This window comes from Moschus berezovskii, chromosome X (assembly GCF_049115385.1).
Source record: "Moschus berezovskii isolate FMDL1 chromosome X, NW_MosBer_1.0, whole genome shotgun sequence".
Lineage (NCBI taxonomy): Eukaryota > Metazoa > Chordata > Mammalia > Artiodactyla > Moschidae > Moschus > Moschus berezovskii.
In genome coordinates this window covers 148428152-148454939 of record NC_142488.1, presented here as the reverse complement: position 1 = coordinate 148454939, position 26788 = coordinate 148428152, and the positions used below count along the sequence as shown (strand labels likewise).

The window sequence follows — 26788 nt, the reverse complement described above, 5'->3', positions numbered from 1 at the left end:
GCTATGTGATAAGTTCTGCCTGATAAAACGTGAGTGGAAGGTACATACCCTGCTTCCCAGTCTTGCCTCTAAAAAGATGACACATGCTTTCCCTGAGCATTTTCCTGGGAACCACCAGAAACACGATCATTAAGCCCAGCAAATTTTTTAAGAAACCCTAAAGCCATACTCATGAGCAACTGGGGTCATTTAACCCCCAGGTAACTTATCAGACCCTAAACTACACCAGAGAGTAGTAGACTACAGAACCTGTACAGTTCCCAAAGATGACAGACTCACTAATACCCATTTTGGATGTGGCCACAGAGGATAATGTACCAGGAAGAGCCTCCAGGAGAACAAAGGGAGAAAAGATGAAGAAATTCTTCCAGCAAAGCAGAACCACTCCTGGGTCAGAACAGGAGTCTCCAAAATTGCTGTGGGGTAGTTATTTGAATACTGCTGGGAAGCAGTGACATCTACATGTCAATAGGCCACAGAAGTCACCCCTTGGTATGATGGAGAGGACTGTATCACCCAGATTGTCTGAACCTGGAGCTGGACAAAGCGATCAGATAAATCTTTGGGGCCACTTCCTACAGACAGGAAGTGTGTTCTTTGGGAAGAAGAATATTTTGGAGGCCCAGAACAGTAGACTTGAAAATTGTGAGCTATCTGCTGATACCCTATAACTTCTTCCAGAGTAATGGAGTTTTAGCTGAGCACATGGCTACATAGCTAGAAATGACAAATTCTAGTCTTCGTTTCCAGCTAGGTTAGCTACATAACGATGTAGTGAACAACACTATCAGCCACTTCTGGACTTTGCCTTAAAAAATACCAAAACTGAAGAAGCTGCCTTGGCCAGAATTGGAAGGCACTAATTAAAACTGGCAGAGCCACTCCCAAAACAGTCCCAAAGTCCTCATCTCTGGGCTATCTCATAAATTAACACTGTCTTTTAGGGTCTCTCTGTTGCAGTAGCTTACACTAAATCCTAAATTATATAAGGAGTTAGTTCTGGAAACCAACAAGGACCTCCTCCTGAGATAAGGTCTAAGGAAATTAGGATGAGTTAGGTAGCAAAAGATTTTTAAGTATTAAGGAGGAAGGCTGAGGCAATATTTATGATTACTAAGATTTCCCACCTACGCCCCCTTCAATTCATTCTCCAACCAGTCACAACAGTAATCTTTCTAAAGCAAAACCTTACCATGTCACACCCAAGCTGGAAATGTTCAATGCCTTCCCATTGCCCATTGTGTAATGTAAAACCCCTTAACATGGCCTATGAGGCCCTATAGAACTTCTCTTCTGTCAATCTCTCTAGCTTTATTTTCACGACATTGGGAACCAGTCACAGAGAATCACCCGAAGTTCGCTAAATATGCACTATGAGCTCATGGCTCCATACTTCTCTACCAGCTCTTCCTTCTACCTGGAGTACCACCCCCCTACCCACCACCTTCTACTCTCTACTGTGATTATCTATGAATTTGACCATCTCCTTTATCAAACTATAACCTCCTTTAAACAGTGAGGACAAATACTGAGTAATTTCTTGTATCTCTAACACCACCAAAGTGTCTGGTGACAGTCAAGTGCTCAGTAAATACTTACAGAAAGAATGAACAAATAATTATTATCATAACTATATCAAGTTTCACATATCCTAGAGCTCTATAGCAGAGTCACTTATATATCTAACATTTCCATATCGTTTTTTAAAATACGAGTATCACTTGGGTGACAGAATAAAATAATTTTTAGTTAAATTTAAAATTAATAGAACCAGACATTTTCTAAGCTGGTAAAGATTATTGTTCTGTCAGCTTATTCAAATTATCTACTGAGAAGCTTGCTTTTCTAGTTTTCTACTATTCTGGGTATAATAATATAATTCACTTCTTTTACCCACTACCCACACAGAGCAGAACTCACTTGCCATGTGAGTACGTCAGTTTGTTATTTTCAGAAGGTATCTTAGCCAGAATCTGCTCTGTCACTTCCAGGAAGTTGCCTCCACACCAAGCATGTTTGGCAAGGATAGTGGTTCCCCTGGCAACAACAGCAAAAAGAATGGCCATGGCTTCAATCTATCAAAAAGGAAAAAAAGACACATAAGACTTAGAATATTTCTTTGACATAACCTTTCAAAAGTAACTTACTATCATCTACCAACATCCATCTGGAGACAATATTGACCAAGGCACTGTAAGAGTAAACAGAACAGACTTAACAAGGTCACAGTCTTGTACAAGCCTAAAATATACTGATGTGCATTCAAATATAGAGACAAATCAAATGGATATACATATATGTTTTTATGTATATATATGTGTGTATACAATGCAATGCATATGATACATACATACACACACAATTACATTGATAGGTTTCATTTGCAAATTATACAGCACAAACTGATATCACCCCCTGAAAAGCAATGACCATAGATGGCAAAAGGACAGAAAGATGTCTTCATCCTTTAATGAAGTGATCTCATCTTGAAAATTTATCCTAGGGAAACAGTTCAATAAAAGTCAGATTCTAGATTCACAAATACATGTATTATCAATAATAATAGCCCATATTTATTAAGTACTTACTATATGCCAGGCACAATTTTAAGCACTTTACATTCATTAACTCATTTAATCCTTACATCAATTAAAGTAATACACGATTATAACACTTACAGTAAAGTGAGGAAATTTAAAGATAGATGACTTAGATAATTTATCCAAAATTACATAACTAAAATTACAGTGGCAAAAGTTGTGATTTAAACTGAGGAGGTATGATTCTAGTACCCACAGTTTTATCTCTATACTGTATACTGCCTCTACTATGAAGGCATTAACCATCACAGAAACAAAGTGAAAATAACCCAAATCTTCCACAAGAGAGGAATGGTTCTATAAATTACTGTAAGATCTTTTATAAACAAAATATTCCAAAAACAGTACAGCATGAGTTTAAGACTACAGTAATACCTCGGAGATACTGCAGCTTCAGTTCTAGACTACCACAACAAAGCAAATATAACAATAAAACAAGTAACATGACCTTTTTTCTTTCCCAGTGTATACAGAAGACATGTTTATAATATGCTATAGTCTACTTAGTGTACAATAGCATTATATCTAAAAAAAATAATATTCATGTCTTAAGTAAAAATACTTAATTGCTAAAAAATGCTAACCATCATGTGAGCCTTCAGCAAGTCATCATAGTAACATCAGAGATGACTGATCACAGATCACCATAACAAATAAAATGAAAAAGTTTGAAATATTGCAAGAATTATTAAAATGTTACACAGAGACATGAAATGTGCAAAATATCATTGGAAAAGTGATGCTGACAGACCTGTTCAATGAAGGTTGCTACAAACCTTCGATTTTTTTTTTTAAGAAAAGGCAATATCCATGAAGCACAATAAAGCATACTGCAATAAAAAGAGGTTTACCCATATTTTCCTCATGTTTATTAATTTATACTATCTTTCCCCACAGAACAGTCAGGTTTCTCTTATTTAACACCATAAACTTATAAAAGGGATGAACAAATGTCTTCCTATTCTTCAACTAACTCTTCAACCTAATGTTATTTGTTAACATGTTACATTTCATCCAATAAGACAGAGAGTCATCCTGGGTGGCAGAGTGAGAATCCCTTATTAAAAATTCAAATCTCTGGTATAATCTCCTGAAATTCTGATTCAAGTAGGCCTAAGGTAGGGCCCTGAAATATACTTAAGCCAACCCAGTCTGGATGCAGGTGATTCACAGGACCACATTTTGTGAAACACAGCAATTATATTGAAGTGAGGGAATCCACTGATTCCCTCTTGGAATGTCCTTGGTAAGAAAGACAGTATACAGAAGCGCTCATCTGTCTCTTGAGCTGAACTCCTCTTGAGGTCTCTTCATTTCACTCTCTAAATGAAAGTTTTTCCAGGGTTGTGTTCTCAGCCATCTTCTTTCTGGATTTCTCCAAACACATATGTAGTAGCATGTCTTAATTTCCAAATGACTCTCTCATACATTATATCCCTTGATTCTAAAAGCCACAACTGGCGGAGGAATACGACAGGGAGACCACTTTCTCCCCCACAGATTCAACAAAATATCATTTGAATGCTGAGCAACTTCCACAAAACAACTTCTGAATGCTGGCAGAGGACACCAAGCACCCAGAAAGGCAGCCCATTCTCTTCGAAAGGAGGTAGGACAATATATAATGGACAAAAAGAGAGACTAGAGTCTGGGACAGAGACCCATCCTGGGGAGGGAGTCGTGAAGGAGGAGAAGTTTCCAAACACCACGAAACCCTCTCACTGGTGGGTCTGTGGGGAATTTAGAATCTCAGAGGGCAACATAACTGGGAGAAAGAAAAAGAAAAACCACAGAATACAAACCTAACTGCAACTGCCAGTGGAAGAAGTAGCCCAGATGCTCGCGTCTGCCAGCAGCAAGCAGGTGCTGCACAGGGAGGCATGGGCTGCACTGCTTAGGGTAAGGACCGGGCCTGAATGCCCTGAGGGAAATCTGAGGGAGCTAAGGTGAGATAGCAACCCAAACCAGAGAGAGAGAAAAAAAGAGAGAGAACTTTCCCACGAAAAGCTCTAACCTAAGGCATAGCCTGGCCAACTCACAGAACAAAGGACTGAACGATCACCAAAGGAGAGCTGGCTGCCTGCAGACCGTCTCCTTGCCCACCAGAAGCAGAAAGGCAGATATGCAACAGCCATAGCCCGAAGGCAAGGGGCCATCTCGGTCCCAGAGACAGCATCCTCCAGCAAACTGTGAGCAGGCCCCTAGCAGCTAACCACATCTTCATGGGATCCTGGATGGTTGACATCTGCCAGGAGGGTTGCAGCCTAAGATTACCCCCCCAGAGGAGACACACGGCACACCTGAGATGGTGCTCTTGCAGTGCACCCAGGAAGCCAAGGTTCCAGGACCAGGGAGGAGATTAAGATGAACAGCCCACATGGGACAGTGTGCTCACCAAAAACCTGATCACCTGAGATGCTCGGACCTGGGAAGGGCACAAAACGCGTGCCCAACCGAGTCTGTGCCTTTGTGGAGTACCCAAGAACCTGAACCTGAGCAGCTTAGACCTGGGAAGTTCACAAAACGCAGGGCCCACTTTGGATAGTTCCCCTGCAGAGCAACCTGGAGCCCGAGCAGTGTAGACTGGGAAAGCACAGGCCATCGTGAGCTGGGGCAAACCCCATGTGGTCTATACACTGCAAGCACTCACCAAACATGCCAGTGATATTTGTTTGCCGTGTTCCTCCCTCCTCACAACACAACTGAACAAGTGAGCCTAAATAAGTGACCACCTTCGCTCCCTTCTGTCAGGGAGGAAATTAGATACTGAAGAGACTTACAAAAAGAAGAAGCCAAAATAAAGAAAGAACAAGGAGCCACTCTAAAAATGACAGGTGCAACAGATTAAAATCCTGTAGTTAGCATTGACTAAGCATTGGAAGCGGCCTATAGACCTTGAGAAGAAGTATAAGCTAGAACAAGGACTATCTGAAACTGAACTGACACCATACTGCCCTCAGCAGCTCCAGACAAATTCCTAGATGTATTTTACTATTAACATTTTTAAAATCTTTTAAAATTCTCTTATTTTTAAATTCTTTATTACTCCCTTAATTTTCATTTTTACAATCTATTACTTTGCAAAAAAAGACTCTGTTTTTAAAGCAAATTTCACATATATATTTTTGTAATTTTTGTGATTTTGTTTTGTATTTTTAATATTGTATTTTTGAGAGTCTAACCTCTAAATTTTTAAACTTTTTTTGTATTTGTTATCAATTTTGTACCTTTAAGAACATAATCTTCCATACCCATTTTTAATTAGGGATGTGATTAATGGCTTGATTCCTCTCTCCCCTTTTGACTCTCCTTTTTCTCCCACAGGTCACCTCTATCTCCTCCCTCCCCCTTCTCTTCTCTACCTAACTCTGTGAATCTCTTTGGGTGTTCCAGGCTGTGGAGAGGACATAGGAAACTGATTACTGGCTAGACTGCTCTCTCCCCTTTTGACTCCCTCCCTTCTCCTCCTGGTCACTTCTGTCTCCCTCACTGCTCTTCTCTTCTCCATGAAACTCTTTGAACCTCTCCTGATGTCCCCCACTGTGGAGAATATTTTCACCATTAATCTAGATGCTTTATCACCAGTGCTGTATGGATGGAGAAGTCTTGAGGCTACTGTAAGAGTAAGACTGAAAGCCAGGGTCAGGAGGCTTAAATCCAAAACTTGAGAACACCAGAGAACTCCTGACTCCAGGGAACATTAATCAACAAGAGCGCATCCAAAAGCCTCCACACTTACACTGAAACCAAGCTCCATCCAAGGGCCAACAAATTCCAAAGCAAGACATACCAAGCTAATTTTCCAGCAACGCAAGAACACAGCCCTGAGCATTAATATATGGGCGGCCAAAAGTCACACAAAACCCACAGACACCTCAAAAGTCATTAATGGACACTTCATTTCTCCACCCACCATAACATGGATGCAAGCTTCCCTCACCAGGAAACCTTGACAAGCCACTAGTGCAACCCCACCCACAGAGAGGAACCTCCACAATAAAGAGGAACCACAAACTTTCAGCCTACAGAAAGGCCACCCCAAACACAGCAATATAAACAAAATGAAAAGGCAGAGAAATAGTCAGCAGGAAAAGGAACATGATAAATGCCCACCAAACCAAACAAAAGAGGAGACAGGGAGTCTACCTGAAAAAGAATTCAGAATAATGCTAGTAAAGATGATCCAAAATCTTCAAAACAAAATGCAGCTACAGATAAATAGACTAGAGACAAGCATTGAGAAGATGCAAGAAATGTTTAACAAGGACATAACAGAAATAAAAAAGAGTCAATCAATAATGAATAATGCAATAACAGAGGTCAAAAGCATCTGAAGGGAACCAACAGAAGAATCACTGAGGCAGAGGATAGAATAAGTGAAGTGGAAGATAGAACAGTGGAATTAAATGAAGCTTAGAGGAAAAAAGGAAAAATAATTAAAAGAAATGAGGACAACCTTGGAGACCTGTGGGACAATGTTAAACTCCCCAACATTCGAATCATAGGAGTCCCAGAAGAAGAAGACAAAAAGAAAGGCAATGAGAAAATACTTGAAATAATAGTTGAAAACTTCCCTAAAATGGGGAAGGAAATAGCCACCCAAGTCCAAGAAACCCAGAGGGTCCCAAACAGGATAAACCCAAGGTGAAACACTCCAAGACATGTATTTATCAAATTAACGAAAATCAACACAAGGAACACAAATTAAAAGCAGCAAGGGAAAGCAACAAAAAACACACAAGGGGATCCCCATAAGGATAACAGCTGATCTTTCAATACAAACTCTTCAAGACAGAAGGGAATGGCAGGACATACTTAAAGTGATGAAAGAGAAAAACCTACAACCCAGATTACTATACCCAGCACGGATCTCATTCAAATATGAAGGACAAATCAAAGCTTTACAGACAAGCAAAAGCTGAGAAAATTCAGCACCACCAAACCAGCTCTTCAACAAATGCTAAAGGATCTTCTCTAGACAGGAAACACAGAAAAGGTTTATAAACTCGAACCCCAAACAACAAAGTAAATGGCAAAGGGATCCTATTTATCAATAATGACCTTAAATGTAAATGGGTTGAATGCCTCAACCAAAAGACAAAGACTGGCTGAATGGATACAAAAACAAGATATATGCTGTCTACAAGAGACCAACGTCAAACCAAGGGGTGCATATAGACTGAAAGTGAAGGGCTGAAAAAAGATATTTCACACAAAGCAAGATCAAAAGAAAACCACTGTAGCAATACTCATATCAAATAAAATAGAATTTAAAATAAAGATCGTGCAAAGACACAAAGGACACTACATAATGATTAATGGATCAATCCAAGAAGAAGATATAACGAATATAAATATATATGCACCAAACACAGGAGCACCACAATATGTAAGGCAAATGCTAACAAGTATGAAAGGGAAAATCAACAGTAACAGAATAATAGTCAGAAACTTTAATACCCCACTCACACACAGATCAACTAAACAGATAATTAGCAAGGAAACGCAAACTTTAAATGAAATAATGGACAGTTAGACCTAACTGATTATACAGTGGAAGTGAGAAATAGATTTAAGGGACTAGATCTGATAGATAGAGTGCCTGATGAACTCTGGACGGAGGTTCGTGACATTGTACAGGAGACAGGGACCAAGACCATCCCCATGGAAAAGAAATGCAAAAAAGCAAAATGGCTGTCTGAGGATGCCTTACAAATAGCTGTGAAAAGAAGAGAAACGAAAAGCAAAGGAGAAAAGGAAAGATATAAGCATCTGAATGCAGACTTCCAGAGAATAGCAAGGAGAGATAAGAAAGCCTTCCTCAGCGATCAATGCAAAGAAATAGAAGAAAACAACAGAATAGGAAAAACAAGAGATCTCTTCAAGAAAATTAGAGATTCCAAGGGAACATTTCATGCAAAGATGGGCTCGATAAACGACAGAAATGGTATGGACCTAACAGAAGGAGAATATATTAAGAAGAGGTGGCAAGAATACACAGAAGAACTGTACAAAAAAGATCTTCACGACCAAGATAGTCACGATAACATGATCACTGACCTAGAGCCAGACATCTTGGAATGTGAAGTCAAGTGGGCCTTAGAAAGAATCACTAGGAACAAAGCTAGTGGAGGTGATGGAATTCCAGTTGAGCTATTTCAATCCTGAAAGAGGATGCTGTGAAAGTGCTGCACTCAATATGGAAGCAAATTTGGAAAACTCAGCAGTGGCCACAGGACTGGAAAAGGTCAGTCTTCATTCCAATCCCAAAGAAAGGCAATGCCAAAGAATGCTCAAACTACCGCCCAATTGCACTCATCTCACACGCTAGTAAAGTCATGCTCAAAATTCTCCAAGCCAGGCTTCAGTAATATGTGAACCGGGAACTCCCAGATGTTCAAGCAGGTTTTAGAAAAGGCAGAGGAGCCAGAGATCAAATTGCCAACATCCGCTGGATCATGGAGAAAGCAAGAGAGTTCCAGAAAAACATCTATTTCTGCTTCATTGACTATGCCAAAGCCTTTGACTGTGTGGATCACAATAAACTGTGGAACATTCTGAAAGAGATGGGAATACCAGACCACCTGACCTGCCTCTTGAGAAACCTGTATGCAGGTCAGGAAGCAACAGTCAGAACTGGACATGGAACAACAGACTGGTTCCAAATAGGAAAAGGAGAACGTCAAGGCTGTATATTGTCACCTTGCTTATTTAACTTATATGCAGAGTACATCATGAGGAACGCTGGGCTGGAAGAAGCACAAGCTGGAATCAAGATTTCTGGGAGAAATATCAATAACCTCAGATATGCAGATGACACTACCCTTATGGCAGAAAGTGAAGAGGAACTAAGAAGCCTCTCAATGAAAGTGAAAGAGGAGAGTGAAAAGGTTGGCTTGAAGCTCAACATTCAGGAAACGAAGATCATGGCATCTGGTCCCATCTCTTCATGGGAAATGGAAAAACAGTGGAAACAGTGGCTGACTTTAGTTTGGGGGGCTCCAAAATCACTGCAGATGCTGATTGCAGCCATGAAATTAAAAGACGCTCACTCCTTGGAAGGAAAGTTATGACCAACCTTGATAGTATATTAAAAATCAGAGACATTACTTTGCCAACAAAGGTCCGTCTAGTCAAGGCTATGTTTTTTCCCGTGGTCATGTATGGATGTGAGAGTTGGACTGTGAAGAAAGTTGATCGCTGAAGAATTGATGCTTTTGAACTGTGGTGTTGGAGAAGACTCTTGAGAGTCCCTTGGACTGCAAGGAGATCCAACCAGTCCATTCTAAAGGAGATCAATCTTGGGTGTTCATTGGAAGGACTGATGCTAAAGCTGAAACTGCAATACTTTGGCCACCTCTTGCGACCAGTTGACTCACTGGAAAAGACTCTGATGCTGGGAATGTTTGGGGGTGGGAGGAGAAGGGGACGACAGAGAATGAGATGGCTGGATGGCATCACCAACTCTGTGGACATGAGTTTGAGTGAACTCCGGAAGTTGGTGATGGACAGGGAGGCCTGGTGTGCTGTGATTCATGGGGTAGTGGAGAGTCGGACACAACTGAGTGACTGAACTGAGACCTAATTGATATCTATAGGACATTTCACATGAAAACAATGCATTTCACCTTTTTCTCAAGTGCCCATGGAACATTCTCCAAGATAGATCACATCCTTGGCCATAAATCAAGCCTTGGTAAAGTAAAAAAAAAAAAAAATCATTTCAAGCATCTTTTCCGATCACAATGTGGTAAGATTAGATGTCAAGTACAGAAAAAAAAATGTTAAAAATACAAACAAATGGACGCTAAAAAACATGCTTCTGAATAACCAACAAATCACAGAAGAAATAAAAAAAGAAATCAAAATATGCATAGAAACGAAGGAAAATGAAAACACAACAACCCAAAACCTATGGGATTCAGTAAAAGCAGTGCTAAGGGGAAGGTTCATAGCTATACAAGCTTACCTCAAGAAAGAAGAGAAAAATCAAATAAACAACCTATCTTTACACCTAAATCAACTAGAAAAAGAAGAAATTACGAACCCCATGGTTAGTAGAAGGAAAGAAATCATAAAAATTAGGGAAGAAATAAATGAAAAAGAAACAAAGGAGACTATAGCAAAAATCAACAAAACTAAAAGCTGGTTCTTTGAGAGGATAAATAAACAGACAAACCATTAGCCAGACTCATCAAGAAACAAAGGGAGATGAATTAAATCAACAAAATTAGATATGAAAATGCAGAAATCACAACAGACAACACAGAAACACAAAGGATCATAAGAGACTACTATCAGCAACTTAAAGACAATAAGATGGACAACTTGGAAGAAATGGACAAATTCTTAGAAAAGTATAACCTTCCAAAATTGAACCAGGAAGAAATAGAAAATCTTAACAGACCAATCACAAGCACAGAAATCGAAACTGGAATCAAAACTTCCAACAAACAAAAACCCAGGACCAGACGGCTTCACAGCTGAATTCTACCAAAAATTTAGAGAAGAGCTAACACCTATTCTACTCAAACTCTTCCAGAAAACTGCAGACGAAGGTAAACTTCCAAACTCATTCTGAGGCCACCATCACCCTAATACCAAAACCAGACAAAGATGCCACAAAAAAAGAAAACTACAGGCCAAAATCACTGATGATCATACATGCAAAAATCCTCAAGAAAATTCAAGCAAACAGAATCCAACAACATATTAAAAAGATCATACATCATGACCAAGTGGGCTTTATCCAGGGATGCAAGGATTCTTCAATATTCAGAAATCAATGTGATACACCACATTAACAAATTGAAGATTAAAAACCATATGATTTATCTCAAAAGATGCAGAGAAAGCCTTTGACAAAATTCAACATCCATTTATGATAAAAACCCTCCAGAAACCAGGCACAGAAGGAACATATGTCAACATAATAAAAGCCATATATGCTAAACCCACAGTAAACATTATCCTCAATGGTGAAAAATTGACAGCATTTCCCCTAAAATCAGGAACAAGACAAGGGTGCCCACTCTCAACACTATGATTCAACATAGTTTTGGAAGTTTTAGCCACCGCAATCAGAGAAGAAAAAGAAATAAAAGGAATCAAGATTGGAAAAGAAGTAAAACTCTCACTGTTTTCAGATGACATGATCCTCTACATAGAAAACCCTAAGGACCCCACCAGAAAACTACTAGAGCAAACTTAATGAATATAGTAAAGTTGCAGGATATACAATTAACACACAGAAATCCCTTGCATTTAACAACGAGAAAACAGAAAGAGAAATTAAGGAAAAATTCCATTCACCATTGCAACAAGAAGAATAAAATACTTAGGAATAAATCTACGTAAAGAAACCAAAGACCTATATATAGAAAAATATAAAAAACTGATGAAAGAAATCAAAGATGACACAAATAGATGAAGAAATATACCATGTTCATGGATGAGAAGAATCAATATAGTGAAAATGAGTATACTGCCCAAAGCACCCTATAGATTCAATGCAATCCCTATCAAGCTACCAATGATATTTTTCACAGAACTAGAACAAATAATTTCACAATTTGTATGGAAATACAAAAAACCCCAAATAGCCAAAGCAACTTTGAGACAGAAGAATGGAACTGGAGGAATCAACCTGCCTGACCTCAGACTATACTACAAAGCTACAGTCATTAAGATTGTATGGTACTGGCACAAAGACAGAAATATAGATCAATGGAACAAAACACAAAGCCCAGAGATAAATCCATGCACCTATGGACAACTTATTTTTGACAGAGGCAAAATATACAGTGGAGAAAAGATGATCTCTTTAACAAGTGGTGTTGGGAAAACTGGTCAACCACTTGTAAAATGAAACTAGAACACTTTGTAACACCATACACAAAAATAAACTCAAAATGGATTAAAGACCTAAATGTAAGACCAGAAACTATAAATCTCCTAGAGGCAAACATAGGCAAACATATACAAGCAACTCCTGCAGCTCAATTCCAGAAAAATTAATGACCCAATCAAAAAATGGGCCAAAGAACCAAACAGACATTTCTCCAAATAAGGCTAATAAACACATGAAAAGATGCTGAACACCACTCATAATCAGAGAAATGCAAATCAAAACCACAGTGAGATACCATCTCACACCAGTCAGAATGGCTGCTATCAAATGGTCTACAAACAATGAATGCTGGAGAGGGTGTGGAGAAAAGGGAACCCTCTTACATTGTTGGTGGGAATACAAACTAGTACAGACACTATGGAGAACAGTGTGGAGATGCCTTAAAAAACTGGAAATAGAATTGCTATATGACCCAGAAATCCCACTGCTGGGCATACACACCGAGAAAACAAAAATTGAAAGAGACACGTGTACCCCAATGTTCACTGCAGCACTGTTTACAATATCTAGGACATGTAGGCAACCTAGATGTCCATCGGCAGATGAATGGATAAGCAAGCTGTGGTACATATACAGAATGGAATATTACTCAGCAATTAAAAAGAATAATTTGAATCAGTTCTAATGAGGTGGATGAAACTGGAGCCTATCATACAGAGTGAAGTAAGCCAGAAAGAAAAACACCAATACAGTATATTAACGCATATATGTGGAATTTAGAAAGATGTTTTAACGATGACCCTATATCCGAGACAGCAAAAGAGACATAGATGTAAAGAACAGACTTTTGGACTCTGTGGGAGGGAGAAGGAGAGGGTGGGATGATTTAAGAGAACAGCACTGAAACATGTATGTTATCATATGTGAAACAGATCGCCAGTCCAGGTTCGATGCATGAGACATGGAGCTCAGGGCCAGTGCACTGGGATGGCCCTGAGGGATGGGATGGGGAGAGAGGTGGGACAGGGGTTCAGGATGGGGAACACATGTACACCCATGGCTGATTCATGTCAGTGTATAGCAAAAACCACTACAGTATTATAAAGCAATTAGCCTCCAATTAAAATAAATTAATTAATTTAAAAAAAAATCCTGATCTGACCCTCTAACATGCTCCAGGTACTGCTCCATTTCTTAAAATCATTTACACACTATCACTGCATCTCTATTTCATTGTAGTTCTTCAGGCTCCTATAATCTGGCTTTTGCTCTCAACACTCCAGAAAACCATGCTTGTGAAGAGCAACAACAGCCTCTACACAGCAAAATTCTGTATTCACTTCTCTATTCTCACCTCAATTGATCTCTCAAGAATACTCAACACAGCTAAATAACCCTCCTTCTTGAAACACTCCTACAGGTCTGGCTGCTTCTTCTGTCTCCCTGCTGAATCCTCCTCTGCTACCTGACCTTTAAATGCTGACTTCCCATGGGGATTGGTTCTGCACTCTCTTACCCCTACATAAGCTCATCTAGACCTGCCATATTAATCATGTGTTCTTTGCTGAAGACACATTGCATACAGAAAAAAATGAAAGGTATAACTAAAACTGAGGGAAAAACCGAAGACAAAACCCAAGGCATAACAAATAGTTAAGGCAAAGGTAGATGAATAGAGACCCACAAAGAAGACAGAGAAGGACCAACCAGGAAAGTGAGAGGAAAGCCAGGAAAGTGTAGTGATCTTGAAGCCAAAGGGAAAAAATTAACTTCAAGAAGGAACAAGTGTCACCTCCCAGCTCTGTTTACTGATAGACAGTATTAGGACTGTAAAACAGTCACTGAATTTTTACAAGGAAGGAGGCCACTGGTAAGGGTCAAAAAGACATGCTGTGGAGTGGAACAAAAACACAAAAGAGAAACAGAGATGACAAAACATATGGTTCCCAAGACAAAGAGATGAAAATGTAGCAGCCTTCAAGAAGAAAACTGAGTTTAGCAACAATACAAAAATATCTAGGGTCTTAGTGGACCATAAGTTCTTTATGAAGGGTTATGAGGTAATTGCTTAAAATGCTTATGCTTATGAAATCTTAAAATTACATTAAGTAACAGGGTGTCTTGATCTCTTTAAATACTCGTGCCATTATACCCTGTGTTGGTTAGAATGCATGTGTAATACTGATTTCAATTCTGGGACAGTGGACTAATACTAAACAGAAGTGCAAAGTATGGTGAGAGACCTGGAGACTGTTATCACCCGAAAAATGGCTAGAGGACTAGAAATATTAAACACGAAAAAGACTTAGATGGAATGTGACACCAATCTTCAAGTTTATATAAAGTTTAATCCAATGGCTCTGCAGGTAAAGAATCCATCTGTAATGCAGGAGACACAGGAGATAAGGGTTCAATCCCTGGGTCGGAAAGATCCCCTGAAGGAAGACATGGCAACCCACTGCAGTATCCTTGCCTGGGAAATTCCACTGACAGAGGAACCTGGCAGGCTACAGTCCATGGGGTCGCAAAAGAGTCAGATATGACTGAGCAAATAAGCACAAGCATACAAATCATCTAGAAGGGGGATGACATTATTTGGAATATAACTAGGAACAGTGGATATAAGGATAGCTATGGAAGCTATGCATACAGTGTTTTAGTCAATTAAAAAGTCCTCAATTTTAAAAATGCCTGACTATTACACACTAGGTAGAAAGCCACAGAAACATTATTTTCCTCTCAGATGTCACTAACAAGCATTTCTTATTCTCTCCTATATTGCTAAAACTCACACCTATAATCAAGTCTCAGCTACCCCCACTACAATGCTCTTGCAACACAATCTGTAATGTCTAAAGGAATACTTGGATAATGGAAATAACTATGGTACAAAGAATACTGCATATGAAGTCAGAAAACATGGTTCTGCTAATAATGAGGAGTATGTGAATGCCTGATAAATGATAAAGCGCTATATAAAATCATAGTCAAGAAGAAAAAGAATTAAATTCTAAGCCATAGAGAGAAGAGGAAAAAAAGATAATGAAACATAAAGGAAAATCGTCTTACCACGGTTCTTCCCTGTTCTCTTACTCACTCCTTGCTTTGTCCCATAGCCATTAACCCTATTCTACTACATTTCTGCTAAGAATCCTGAATGAGTTTCCTGTGGGTGCTGTGACAAAATACCAAAAGATGCAAAGTTGAAAACAACAGAAATTTATTGTCTCATAGTTTTGGAGGCCAGAAGCCCCAAATCAAGATGTTGGCAGATCCATGTTCCCTCTAAAATCTGTAGGGGGGGATCCTTTCCTGTCTCTTCCTAGTTTCTGGTGCTTTGCCAGCAATCCTTGGTGTTCTTTGGTGTGTCCATGTCTTCACATGGGAGTCTCTGTGTCTCTTCTCATAAGGACACCTACTCCAGTATGACCTCATTTTAACTTACATCTTAATTATATCTGCAAAGACCCTATTTCCAAATAAGGTCCCATTCACAGGTAGCAGGGGTCAGGATTCAACACATGGTTTTGAGGACACAACAAATTCCCGTCTTGGAAACTCACCGTTTCTCCCAAATCACTCCTAGTCTCCCCTCTTTACATATTCATTATCACCACAACTTGCCTCCCTGACCTCTCAAATACATGTATCTAATCCTTTTCCTTAATCATATTAGAAGCATGTCCTTAGAACAATGGACCAGAAGGGCAACCTCCAATTAAAAAGACCTGTTTCTTCTGCCTAGAAAGTTCCAAGGAAAGAACATTTTTGGTTCAGTTGCTGGGGTTCCCCCCCCAAAAAAAAAGATATGCTATTGGGGAATCTTAGTGAGAATTCTGAATGCAGTTTTTTTCTTTTTTTTAATTTTTATTTAATAAATGGTACAAAGCACAATGCCAAAACATTAACAGTTAAAATTTCACCAAATGAAAAAAATACTATAGAATACACAGTTGCAAAAAGCTACATTATTTTACAACTGCCTCAAGCTGCAAAAAGAAAAAAAAACCCAATGCCATAACTAAGTTATCCCTCTCTCAAAATAATGCCATTTATATTATAAACCACGAGCTCCCAATCAAAAGACGGGAACTGCTTTTGTTAACTCATATATATATATATATATGACTGTATCACTTTGCTATACACCTGAAACAAACACAACACTGTAAATAAAATATAGTACAATATAAAATAAAAATAAGTAACAGATCTTTGGGGCTTTATACTGAGTTAGAGTTCCTATCAGAGGGATAACAGCACCACACCAATCTCTTTAACAAGTGGTGCTGGGAAAACTGGTCAACCACTTGTAAAAGAATGAAACTAGAACACTCCCTAACACCAAACACAAAAATAAACTCAAAATGGATTAAAGATCTAAATGTAAGACCAGAAAGTATAAAACTCCTAGAGGAGAACATAGGCAAAACACTCTCCGACATAAATCACAGCAGGATCCTCCATGACCCACCTCCAAGAATATTGGAAATAAAAACAAAAATAAACAAATGGGACCTAATTAAAATTAAAAGCTTCTGCACAGCAAAGGAAACTATAAGCAAGGTGAAAAGACAGCCTTCAGAATGGGAGAAAATAATAGCAGATGAAGCAACTGATAAAGGATTAATCTCAAAAATATACAAGCAACTCCTGCAGCTCAATTCCAGAAAAATAAACCACCCAATCAAAAAATGGGCTAAAGAACTAAACAGATATTTATCCAAAGAAGACATACAGATGGCTAACAAACACATGAAAAGATGCTCAACATAACTCATAATTAGAGAAATGCAAATTAAAACCACAATGAGGTACCATTTCACGCCAGTCAGAATGGCTACTATCCAAAAGTCTACAAGCAATAAATGCTGGAGAGGGTGTGGAGAAAAGGGAACCCTCTTACACTGTTGGTGGGAATGCAAACTAGTACAGCCACTATGGAGAACAGTGTGGAGATTCCTTAAAACACTGGAAATAGAACTGCCATACGACCCAGCAATCCCATTCCTGGGCATACACACCGAGGAAACCAGAACTGAAAGAGACACATGTACCCCAGTGTTCATCGCAGCACTGTTTATAATAGCCAGGACATGGAAGCAACCTAGATGTCCATCCGCAGACGAATGGATAAGAAAGCTGTGGTACATTTACACAACTCAGCGATTAAAAAGAATACATTTGAATTAGTTCTAATGAGGTAGACGAAACTGGAGCCTATTATACAAAGTGAAGCCAGAAATAGAAACACCAATACAGTATATTAACACATATATATGGAATATAGCAAGAGGATAATGATAATCCTGTATACGAGACAACAGCAGAGACAGGGATGTGTGGAGCAGTCTTTTGGACTCTGTGGGAGAGGGCAAGGGTGGGATAATTTGGGAGAATGGATTGAAACATGTATAGTATCATATGTGAAATGAATCTGATGTGGTTGGGGGCTCCCCACCTCAACACTCTGTGGATTTAAGAGGCCGTTCCTTCTGGAAGTGTATAAATTAGCCTGGGATAGAACCTGCACGCTGAATTTACTAATTAAGAAATGAGAAACCAGAACTATAAAGGTGGCATAGAAATACAAGAAACTATTCTTAAGTAATCTTTTAAAACTTTGAACAGAGTTACAGATTTTGCCATTTGTTATAAACTGGTATATGTAATTTAACCAGAACCATGAGAAAGTTGGTATTGTGTGAATTCTGAGGCACTTTCAACTTGTTGTAGGAGTGATGTGGACTTTCTTGAGTTTTACACATTCACAAGTGAATGGTCTGTGTCTCGTGCCTTTGTTGGTTTTCTGTGAGCTGTAGTTTCTGGGAAATGAGCAGCTCTCATTCCTGTAACTCTTGTGACCCAGTCATTCATGTGCCTCCTTCATGAGGATTCAGTGTGGCTGTGGTGCTGTTACCCCTCTGACAGTTTTTTCTTGTAGAGGAATTATTAGAAATTGTGGTGAAGGTCTTTCAGTCCATTATAACCATCTTATCAGGTTATATAAGATGCTACTGGTTGATCTAACAACTAAAATGTCATGAATACCCTTATTTATAGAAAAAACTGCATCCAGAGTTTCAAAAAATCTTACAAGGAATTTTTGGGTTATATCCATTTGTAAGTAAGAGACTGCTTGCATTTAAAAAAATTGCTAACAAAATAGCACAGCAACAATATAAATGCTCCTCCTCAGTGGCGGCATCTTCAAAGGGAAGTTGAAGATACTTTCAGAGAACTGAGTATTGAAAAAGGATGAGTCGGTGTTTCTCACACTCAAGTCTATGTGTTCGGAGAATTTTTTTAATTCTGTATTTTTATTTTGATAACATTAAAAATATATAAAGTATCCTGGATTATCTACACGTATACCCATTAAATGAGTGATGGCACACAATTCAGTGCTGCGTTTGAATTACAAAGGCATAGGTGCCAAGAAATTCCCTAAAATAACAGTGCTTAATTTTTAATGTACTGGAAGCATGTCTGGCTGCTGTTAAGTTGGCACATCCTAAAATCATAATGACAATCATGACTCAAGCACTCTTGTATTCCTGCTGTGTTTTTAAATCTGTTATAGAGACAAAATTTATCTCTTGCAGTAATGATTTACAAAAGCTGAGACTTTTCTCTGATAGTCTGAAAATGACGGTGTGGAAAAATAACATTAACACAAATTATCTCAAGCTAAGCAGAAAATAATACTGAAAGGTGTTTGTATCAAGTGGAAACCAAGTAATACTACAATGTGCTATATGAATAAAGGTAGTGCAACTATTCAAACAGAACAAAGAAATGGAAAACTTTCCACATAGTGGAAATGGAAATGGCCAATGCTAAATCAAAAGAAAGCATTCCATATCATTAATTGTATTACTGCAAAGAGATGTAATATGTTTAATCCTTACAATAGTTTATTAGCAGGATGTTTCACAGAATATATGTTAAGAAAATTAAATTTTCCACCCTTGTATCATGGGCCATACTATTAAACTGGCCCATTAAATTAAATGCAGGTGGACATGGCAGGTGCTCAGGAAGGTGGCGCTAGTGGTAAAGAACCTGCCTCCCAATACATGAGACACAAGAGGCCTGGATTCAATCCCTAGGTGGGGAAGATCCCCTAGAAGAGGGTATGGCCACCCACCCCAGTATTCTTGCCTGGAGAATCCCATGAACAGAGGAGCCTGGTGGGCTAGTCCATGGGGCCACGAAGAGTGGGACACAACTGAAGCAACTGAGCACACTGCATGGAACAAGAGAAGACACAGAAGTGAGAACATGCTAGAGAAGGTTCATGAACTAGCTGGATGAGATGGAACAGTCAGCATTTGGCAAATAAGATGATTTAGGGATAAGGATAATGGCCATATGTAAAAACAAGGCCTTGCATAAATTAAGTAATTTATATTTGCTCAAATAGTCTTTCGATTTCAGTTCAACACATGTTCTAAGCACTCAGTATAGCAGACATTGGAGGCATGAAGACCAGTGAGAAAGGATAGCTATACTCAAGGGAGCCAGAGTACAATATGGAAGACAGAAAGAAACAAATAAATGCAATAAAATTTAAGAGTGAATAAGAATGTACACAACTGCTCAGAAGATTTCTTGTGATTATCTCATCTTGGACAATGAAAAAAGAAAAAAAAATGCAGGTGTCAGACTGTATATTGGGAATTTCCTCAGTATACAATTATTTCTTCTTGGAAGAGAGGTCAAAGTGTCTATTTTATCCTTACTAGGTTCTCAAAACCCAGCACAGTGCCTTATATATAATAACCCCTCAAATATTTAATAAATTAATAAACGAGCATCTTTTGGTTTTATGGGGGCTTCCCTGGTGGCTCAGATGGTAAAGAATCTGCCTGCAATGCTGGAGACACAGGTTCAATCCCTGGGAGGGAAAGATTCCCTGGAGAAGGGAATAGCTATCTACTCCAGTATTCTTGCCTGGAGAATTCCATGGACAGAAGAGCCTGGCGGGGTCTTTGTGACCTCCATGGGGTCACAAAGAGTTGGACACATCTGAGTGACTTTCATACATACACATAAATGGTAGATAACTTTATATCCAGTAGGACCTGGCAAGAACAATATTTTGATTACCAAGCTATCTCCCTATGTAAGATAAATGAGTTGAACTGAGAGTAATGCAGTCCTCAACTCTTCTCAGGAAGGAAATAAGCAAATGACAGAAAACCACCAATTCTGATGCAGTAACTTTGGAAGAGACAGAAGAATGAAGAACAATCATTTATATGGGAGAAAAAGAAGATATGCTTATGAAAATCCTGAAATCTGGTCCCAGATCAAGAATATTCTTGTTGGTATTGCAAATATTCTTTTGGGGTGATGCTCTGAGACCCAACCTAATCCTTGTCACTTTGTCAAGACAGAGGATTACCCTGTCAAGTAAAAGATACCTGTTCTATACTGCATTCACCACCACCACCATTATAACATCATCTTGATTCTTCCTGTGTGCCCCTTCCACACACACTCACAAATATGTAAGCTACTGAGAGTAGCAATCTATCTTATTACCAGCTATATCCCCTGCAGTTAGAAGAGCGTCTAGCTCATATTAGCTGTCCAATAAAGTGTTTGTAAAACATATGAGTGGTTCAGGTTTCAGTCACAGCTATTCAAAGTGAAAGAATGTCCCAAACATGACGGTATCCTCAGGGATCAAGGAAGAGACCATGGAGTTACAGGTAGCAGAAAACAATTCATAAAACATAAAGATAACTGTTAAGTTTATGGAGGAGGAAGGTGTAAAGCATTTCCTCAAGAGTCTAGTACGCGTTCGGTTTGTTAAATATCGGCCAATAGTAATAAAAAGAACAACACCATACAGGTCTGACGCTGAGGAAGTAAGTCTGGGCAGAGAGAGAGTTCCTATTTCAACTGAGGAAGAAGAAATGACAACACTGGACCTTGGAGGAAGGGCTCGCACAGGGTTACAAACCCAGAAGTAGAAGGTAAGGCAGAAAGTGACGTCATCGAAACTAGGGCGTAGAGAGTTTTCAAAAGATTTATGAAATCTAAAGAGATTCGAAAGCTACAATGGGGTCTTGTGCAATACAAAGTGAGGGGAAATTTAACATTTTTCCCCCCTTCGGTAACAACTTGGAACGCATTCGGACTCTTTCGCTCGAGGCCTTTTTAGGTGCATAAAACGCACTTCACCCAAAGTGGACCTGTCCGACCATTCGAACTGTCGACACCGGAGAAGCCCTAGTCACCCTACCATTGCCTCCTAATTCCACCTTCCCCTGGGCATCTCTGCGGTCCCCCTGCCGTCGTCTCCCCGCCTTCCTCCCCGTTCTCCCCGCTGCTTTTACCTGTCCGGGCACCGTGCGAGAACTAGCCGCGTCAGGACAGAGGCGCTCGGGTCAGCACCGGGTCACACGCTGCCCGTTCCCAGAGCAGACTGGACCGGACGCCGCCGGCTTCCGCAAAAAAGCTCCCCGCCCGCGCGTGGCCCCCTGGGAATGTGAGCGCTCGTCCAATGGGAGAGAGGGGTGGGGCGGGGCCGGCGGCGTTCTCACTCCTCGTACTTCCCAGGAGCCGCACTGCATGCTGGGAGTGGTAGTTTCGGCTGGCCTATCGCCGACGCTGTCGCCTGCTCCATCAACAATTCTCACCATCAACCACAACAAGCGCTATTCCTTAGAGAAAACGAGAGAATGTAGGGCCACCAAAAGCCCAGCACTGAGTTGGTAGGATCAATGAAGAGCTGAGCTTTACCAACCGTCTCCCTGCTTAGTCGCAGCAGGTAGCATCACCTGTTACTTCATAGACTAGAAAGAATTCATCTGACAGGAATTCCCTCTACTTTCGCCACGACATTTTTTAACCGCTTTGGGTCTCTCAGTAATCCTTTCTCCCATTCCTTTCAATGATAGTTAAAGAGTAGTAGTAGTAATAATAAAAATAATCAACTACTCTCATTGGCTGTAAACTCCCTCATCCCTTTTACATCCCTATTCCTCCTTACCAACTTGAGCTCCACTAATAAACTCGAACTCCACTAAGAAACTCGTCTGTCTCATGTCTCAATGGCTCTCTGCTTACTTGCTCTTTGTTGTTCAGTCGCCAAGTCGTGCCCAACTCATTGCAAGCCCATGGACTGCTACATGCCAGGCTTCCCAGGCCCTCACCATTTTCCTCACATTTCACAAATTCATGTCCATCAAGTCGGTGATGCCATCCAACCATCTCATCCTTTGTCGACCTCTTCTGCCTTCAATCTTGCCCAGTATCGGGGTCTTTTCCAATGAATCATCTGTTCCCGTCATGTGGCCAAAGTATTAGAGCTTCAGCTTCAGCATCAGTCCTTCCAAACAGGCCTTCCAAATTAATTCAGGATTGATTTCTTTAAGATTGACTGGTTTGATCTCCTTACTTTCCAAGGGACAGTCTAGAGTCTTTTCAAGCACCACAGTTCAAAGGCATTAATTCTTCCGTATTCTGCCTTCTTTATCGTCCAGCTCTCACATCTATACATGACTACAGGAAAGATCACAGCCAGACAATTCGGACTTCTGTTGGCAAAATGATGTCTTTGCTTTTTAACACATTGTCTAGATTTGTCATAGCTTTCCTGCCAAGAAGCAATTGTCTTCTAATTTCATGGCTACAGACATACAAGATAAGAGAAACCGCCCCAAGCCTCTAACCACACACAGACTTAGCCTCCCCTTTCCAGTCAAAATTCTCAAAGGTGTTGTTAAAACAAATAGACATTTTCCAACCAACAGTGGCAGATATTACATTCTTGGGCTCCAAAAACACTGTGGATTGTAACTGCAGCCAGGAAATTAAAAGACACTTGCTCCTTGGAAGAAAAGCTATGAAAAACCTAGACAGTGGATTTAAAAAGCAGAGACATTACTTTGCCAACAAAGGTCCATATAGTCAAAGCTATGGTTTTTCCAGTAGTCTGTACGGATGTGAGAGTTGGACCATAAATAAGGCTGAGTGCCGAAAAACTGATGCTCTTGAACTGTGGTGGTGGAGAAGACTCTTGAGAGTGCCTTGGACTAAAAGAAGATCAAACCAGTCAATCCTAAAGGGAATCAGTCCTGAATATTCACTGGAAGGACTGATGCTGAAGCTCCAATACTTTGACCACCTTATAGGAAGATCTGACTCATTGTAAAAAACCCTGATGTTGGGAAACATTAAGGGCAGGAGGAGAAGGGGATGGCGGAGGATGTGATGGTTGGATGACATCACCAACACAATGGACATGAGTTTGAACAGACTCTGGGAGATACTGAAGGACAGAGAAGCCTGGTGGGCTGCAGTCCATGGGGTCACAGAAAGTTGGACAAGATTCTTTTTTTTTGAAGTGCCTCTGTATATCTACACTAGAGTGTGTGCAGAACCATTTAAATAGGTGGTTTTATAATTTTATAATTTTCAAATTTACAAGTTCTGTACCATTTCTCCAAGTTATTGAAGAGTGGGATCTCTTTCTATAATACATGATTTTAGATAGTTTGAACTTCTGCAGTAAAGGTTTCAATTTCCATTTTAGTTCCTACAGTTAACAAGCCTAGAATTATAGAACTGATGATTTATATAACCTATTGTAATCTCCCAACAGTACGGATGACAAAGATTACGAAGCCAAAAAGAGATGGAGCCTGGATTATGAACTAGCCTTCTTATACTAGAGGCTTGAGAAATATCTGGTGAGCTAAAATAAGATACATATATCACACAGAACTCTAGTCATATCTGAGAGATCTTGGATTTACATTCTGCTTTTCAGGATTGGATCGGGATGTATTAATCCGTACTTCACAAACAAATTCAGTGACTGTTGCTTTGGCAGCATCAAAATTATTCACATTATTGCAATATATCACTGATCATCAGTGATGTTTATGCTTCTTTTCTCCTGGATATTTGGACTTGGGCACATTTTCTTCCTCTTTGTGCTCAAAATAGAATTACCTCAAGAATGCCTGTTCTCCTTCAAAATTCACAGTCACTAGAGGGAGCGAACACATCATCAATATCTACAAAATCACTATCATTTAACTATGGAACAGTTTCTCTTTGCAGCTCATTCCAGTCAATGTCACCACATATCCTGCTCTGCTGGTCTGAGGCATCAATGATTCCAACATCAGCTTTGATGAAACAGCTGTGAATTACTTCTAAGCTGTCTATCCCATTTGCAAAAAAGCAAAATGGCTGTCTGAGGAGGCCTTAATAATAGCTGTGAAAAGAAGAGAAACGAAAAGCAAAGGAGAAAAATAAGATATAAGCATCTGAATGCAGAGTTCCAAACAATAGCAAGGAGAGATAAGAAAGCCTTCCTCAGTGATCAATGCAAAGAAATAGAGGAAAACAATAGAATGGGAAAGATCTCTTCAAGAAAATTAGAGATACCAAGGGAACATTTCATGCAAAGATGAGCTCAATAAAGATAGAAATGGTATGAACCTAACAGAAGAAGATATTAAGAACAGGTGGCAAGAATACACAGAAGAACTGTACAAAAAAGATCTTCATGACCAAGATAATCACTAAGGTGTGATCACTCACACACACCAAGAGCCAGACATCCTGGAATGTGAGGTCAGGTGGGCCTTAGGAAACATCACTACGAACAAAGCTAGTGGAGGTGATGGAATTCCAGTTGAGCTATTTCAAATCCTAAAAGATGATGCTGTAAAAGTGCTGCACTCAATATGCCAGCAAATTTGAAAAACTCAGCAGTGGCCACAGGACTGTAAAAGGTCAGTTTTCGTTCCAATCCCAAAGAAAGGCAATGCCAAAGAATGCTCAAATTACCACACAATTGCACTCATCTCACACGCTAGTAAAGTCATGCTAAAAATTCCCCAAGCCAGGCTTCAGCAATACATGAACCATGAACATCCAGATGTTCAAGCTGGTTTTAGTAAAGCAGAGGAACCAGAGATCAAATTGCCAACATCCGCTGGATCATGGAGAAAGCAAGAGAGTTCCAGAAAAACATCTATTTCTGCTTCATTGACTATGCCAAAGCCTTTGACTGTGTGGATCACAACAAACTGTGGAAAATTCTGAAAGAGATGGGAATACCAGACCACCTGACCTGCCTCTTAAGAAACCTACATGCAGGTCAGGAAGCAACAGTTAGAACTGGACACGGAACAACAGACTGGTTCCAAATAGGAAAAGGAGTACGTCAAGGTTGTATATTGTCACCCTGCTTATTTAACTTATATGCAGAGTACATCATGAGGAACGCTGGGCTGGAAGAAACACAGGCTGGAATCAAGACTCCAGATATGCAGATGACACCACCCTTATGGCAGAAAGTGAAGAGGAACTCAAAAGCCTCTTGATGAAAGTGAAAGAGGAGAGTGAAAAGGTTGGCTTGAAGCTCAACATTCAGAAAACGAAGATCATGGCATCTGGTCCCATCACTTCATGGGAAATAGATGGGGAAACAGTGGAAACTGTGTCAGACTTTCATTTTGGGCTCCAAAATCACTGCAGATGCTGATTGCAGCCATGAAATTAAAAGAAGCTTACTCCTTGGAAAGAGAGTTATGACCAACCTAGATAGCATATTAAAAAGCAGAGACATTACTTTGCCAACCAAGGTCCGTCTAGTCAAGGCTATGGTTTTTCTAGTGGTCACGTATGGATGTGAGAGTTGGACTGTGAAGAAAGCTGATCGCTGAAGAATTGATGCTTTTGAACTGTGGTGCTGGAGAAGACTCTTGAGAGTCCCTTGGACTGCAAGGAGATCCTACCAGTCCATTCTAAAGGAGATCAATCCTGGGTGTTCATTGCAAGGACTGATGCTAAAGCTGAAACTCCAATACTTTGGCCATCTCATGCGATGAGTTGACTCACTGGAAAAGACTCTGATGCTGGGAGGGATTGGGGGCAGGAGGAGAAGGGGACGACAGGAATGAGATGGCTGGATGGCATCACCGACTTGATGGACATGAGTTTGAGTGAACTCCGGGAGTTGGTGATGGACAGGGAGGCCTGGCGTGTTGTGATTCATGGGGTCGCAAAGAGTCGGACATGACTGAGCGACTGAACTGAACTGAACTGAAGAGACTTCTGGGGCAACACTAAACACACTAACATTTGTATTATAGGGGTCCCAGAAGGAGACGAGAAAAAGAAAGGACCTGAGAAAATATTTGAAGAGATAATAGATGAAAACTTCCCATACATGGGAAAGGAAATAGCCAACCAAGTCCAGGAATCAGAGTGTCCCACGTGGGATATACCCAAGGAGGAACATGTCAAGACACCTAGTAGTCAAACTGACAGAAAATAATGACATACATAAAATATTAATAAC

The 26788-nt window shown here is 39.9% G+C and overlaps 1 protein-coding gene across 3 annotated transcripts in view; it reads right to left on the bottom strand.

Annotated features, from left to right (window-relative positions):
- The window catches only part of VAMP7 (vesicle associated membrane protein 7), a 90860-nt gene extending 68922 nt beyond the window's left edge, over positions 1–21938 (bottom strand). For all 3 annotated transcript variants that reach the window (XM_055438092.2, XM_055438093.2, XM_088834221.1), the window contains exons 1-2: positions 21801–21938; positions 1921–2075 (exon numbers count right to left, since the gene is read on the bottom strand). In XM_055438092.2, coding sequence (XP_055294067.1) covers positions 1921–2066 — 146 coding nt within the window. In that variant the 5' untranslated portion in view covers positions 2067–2075; positions 21801–21938. The remainder of the gene's footprint in view (positions 1–1920; positions 2076–21800) is intronic.
- Positions 21939–26788: the final 4850 nt, after the last annotated feature.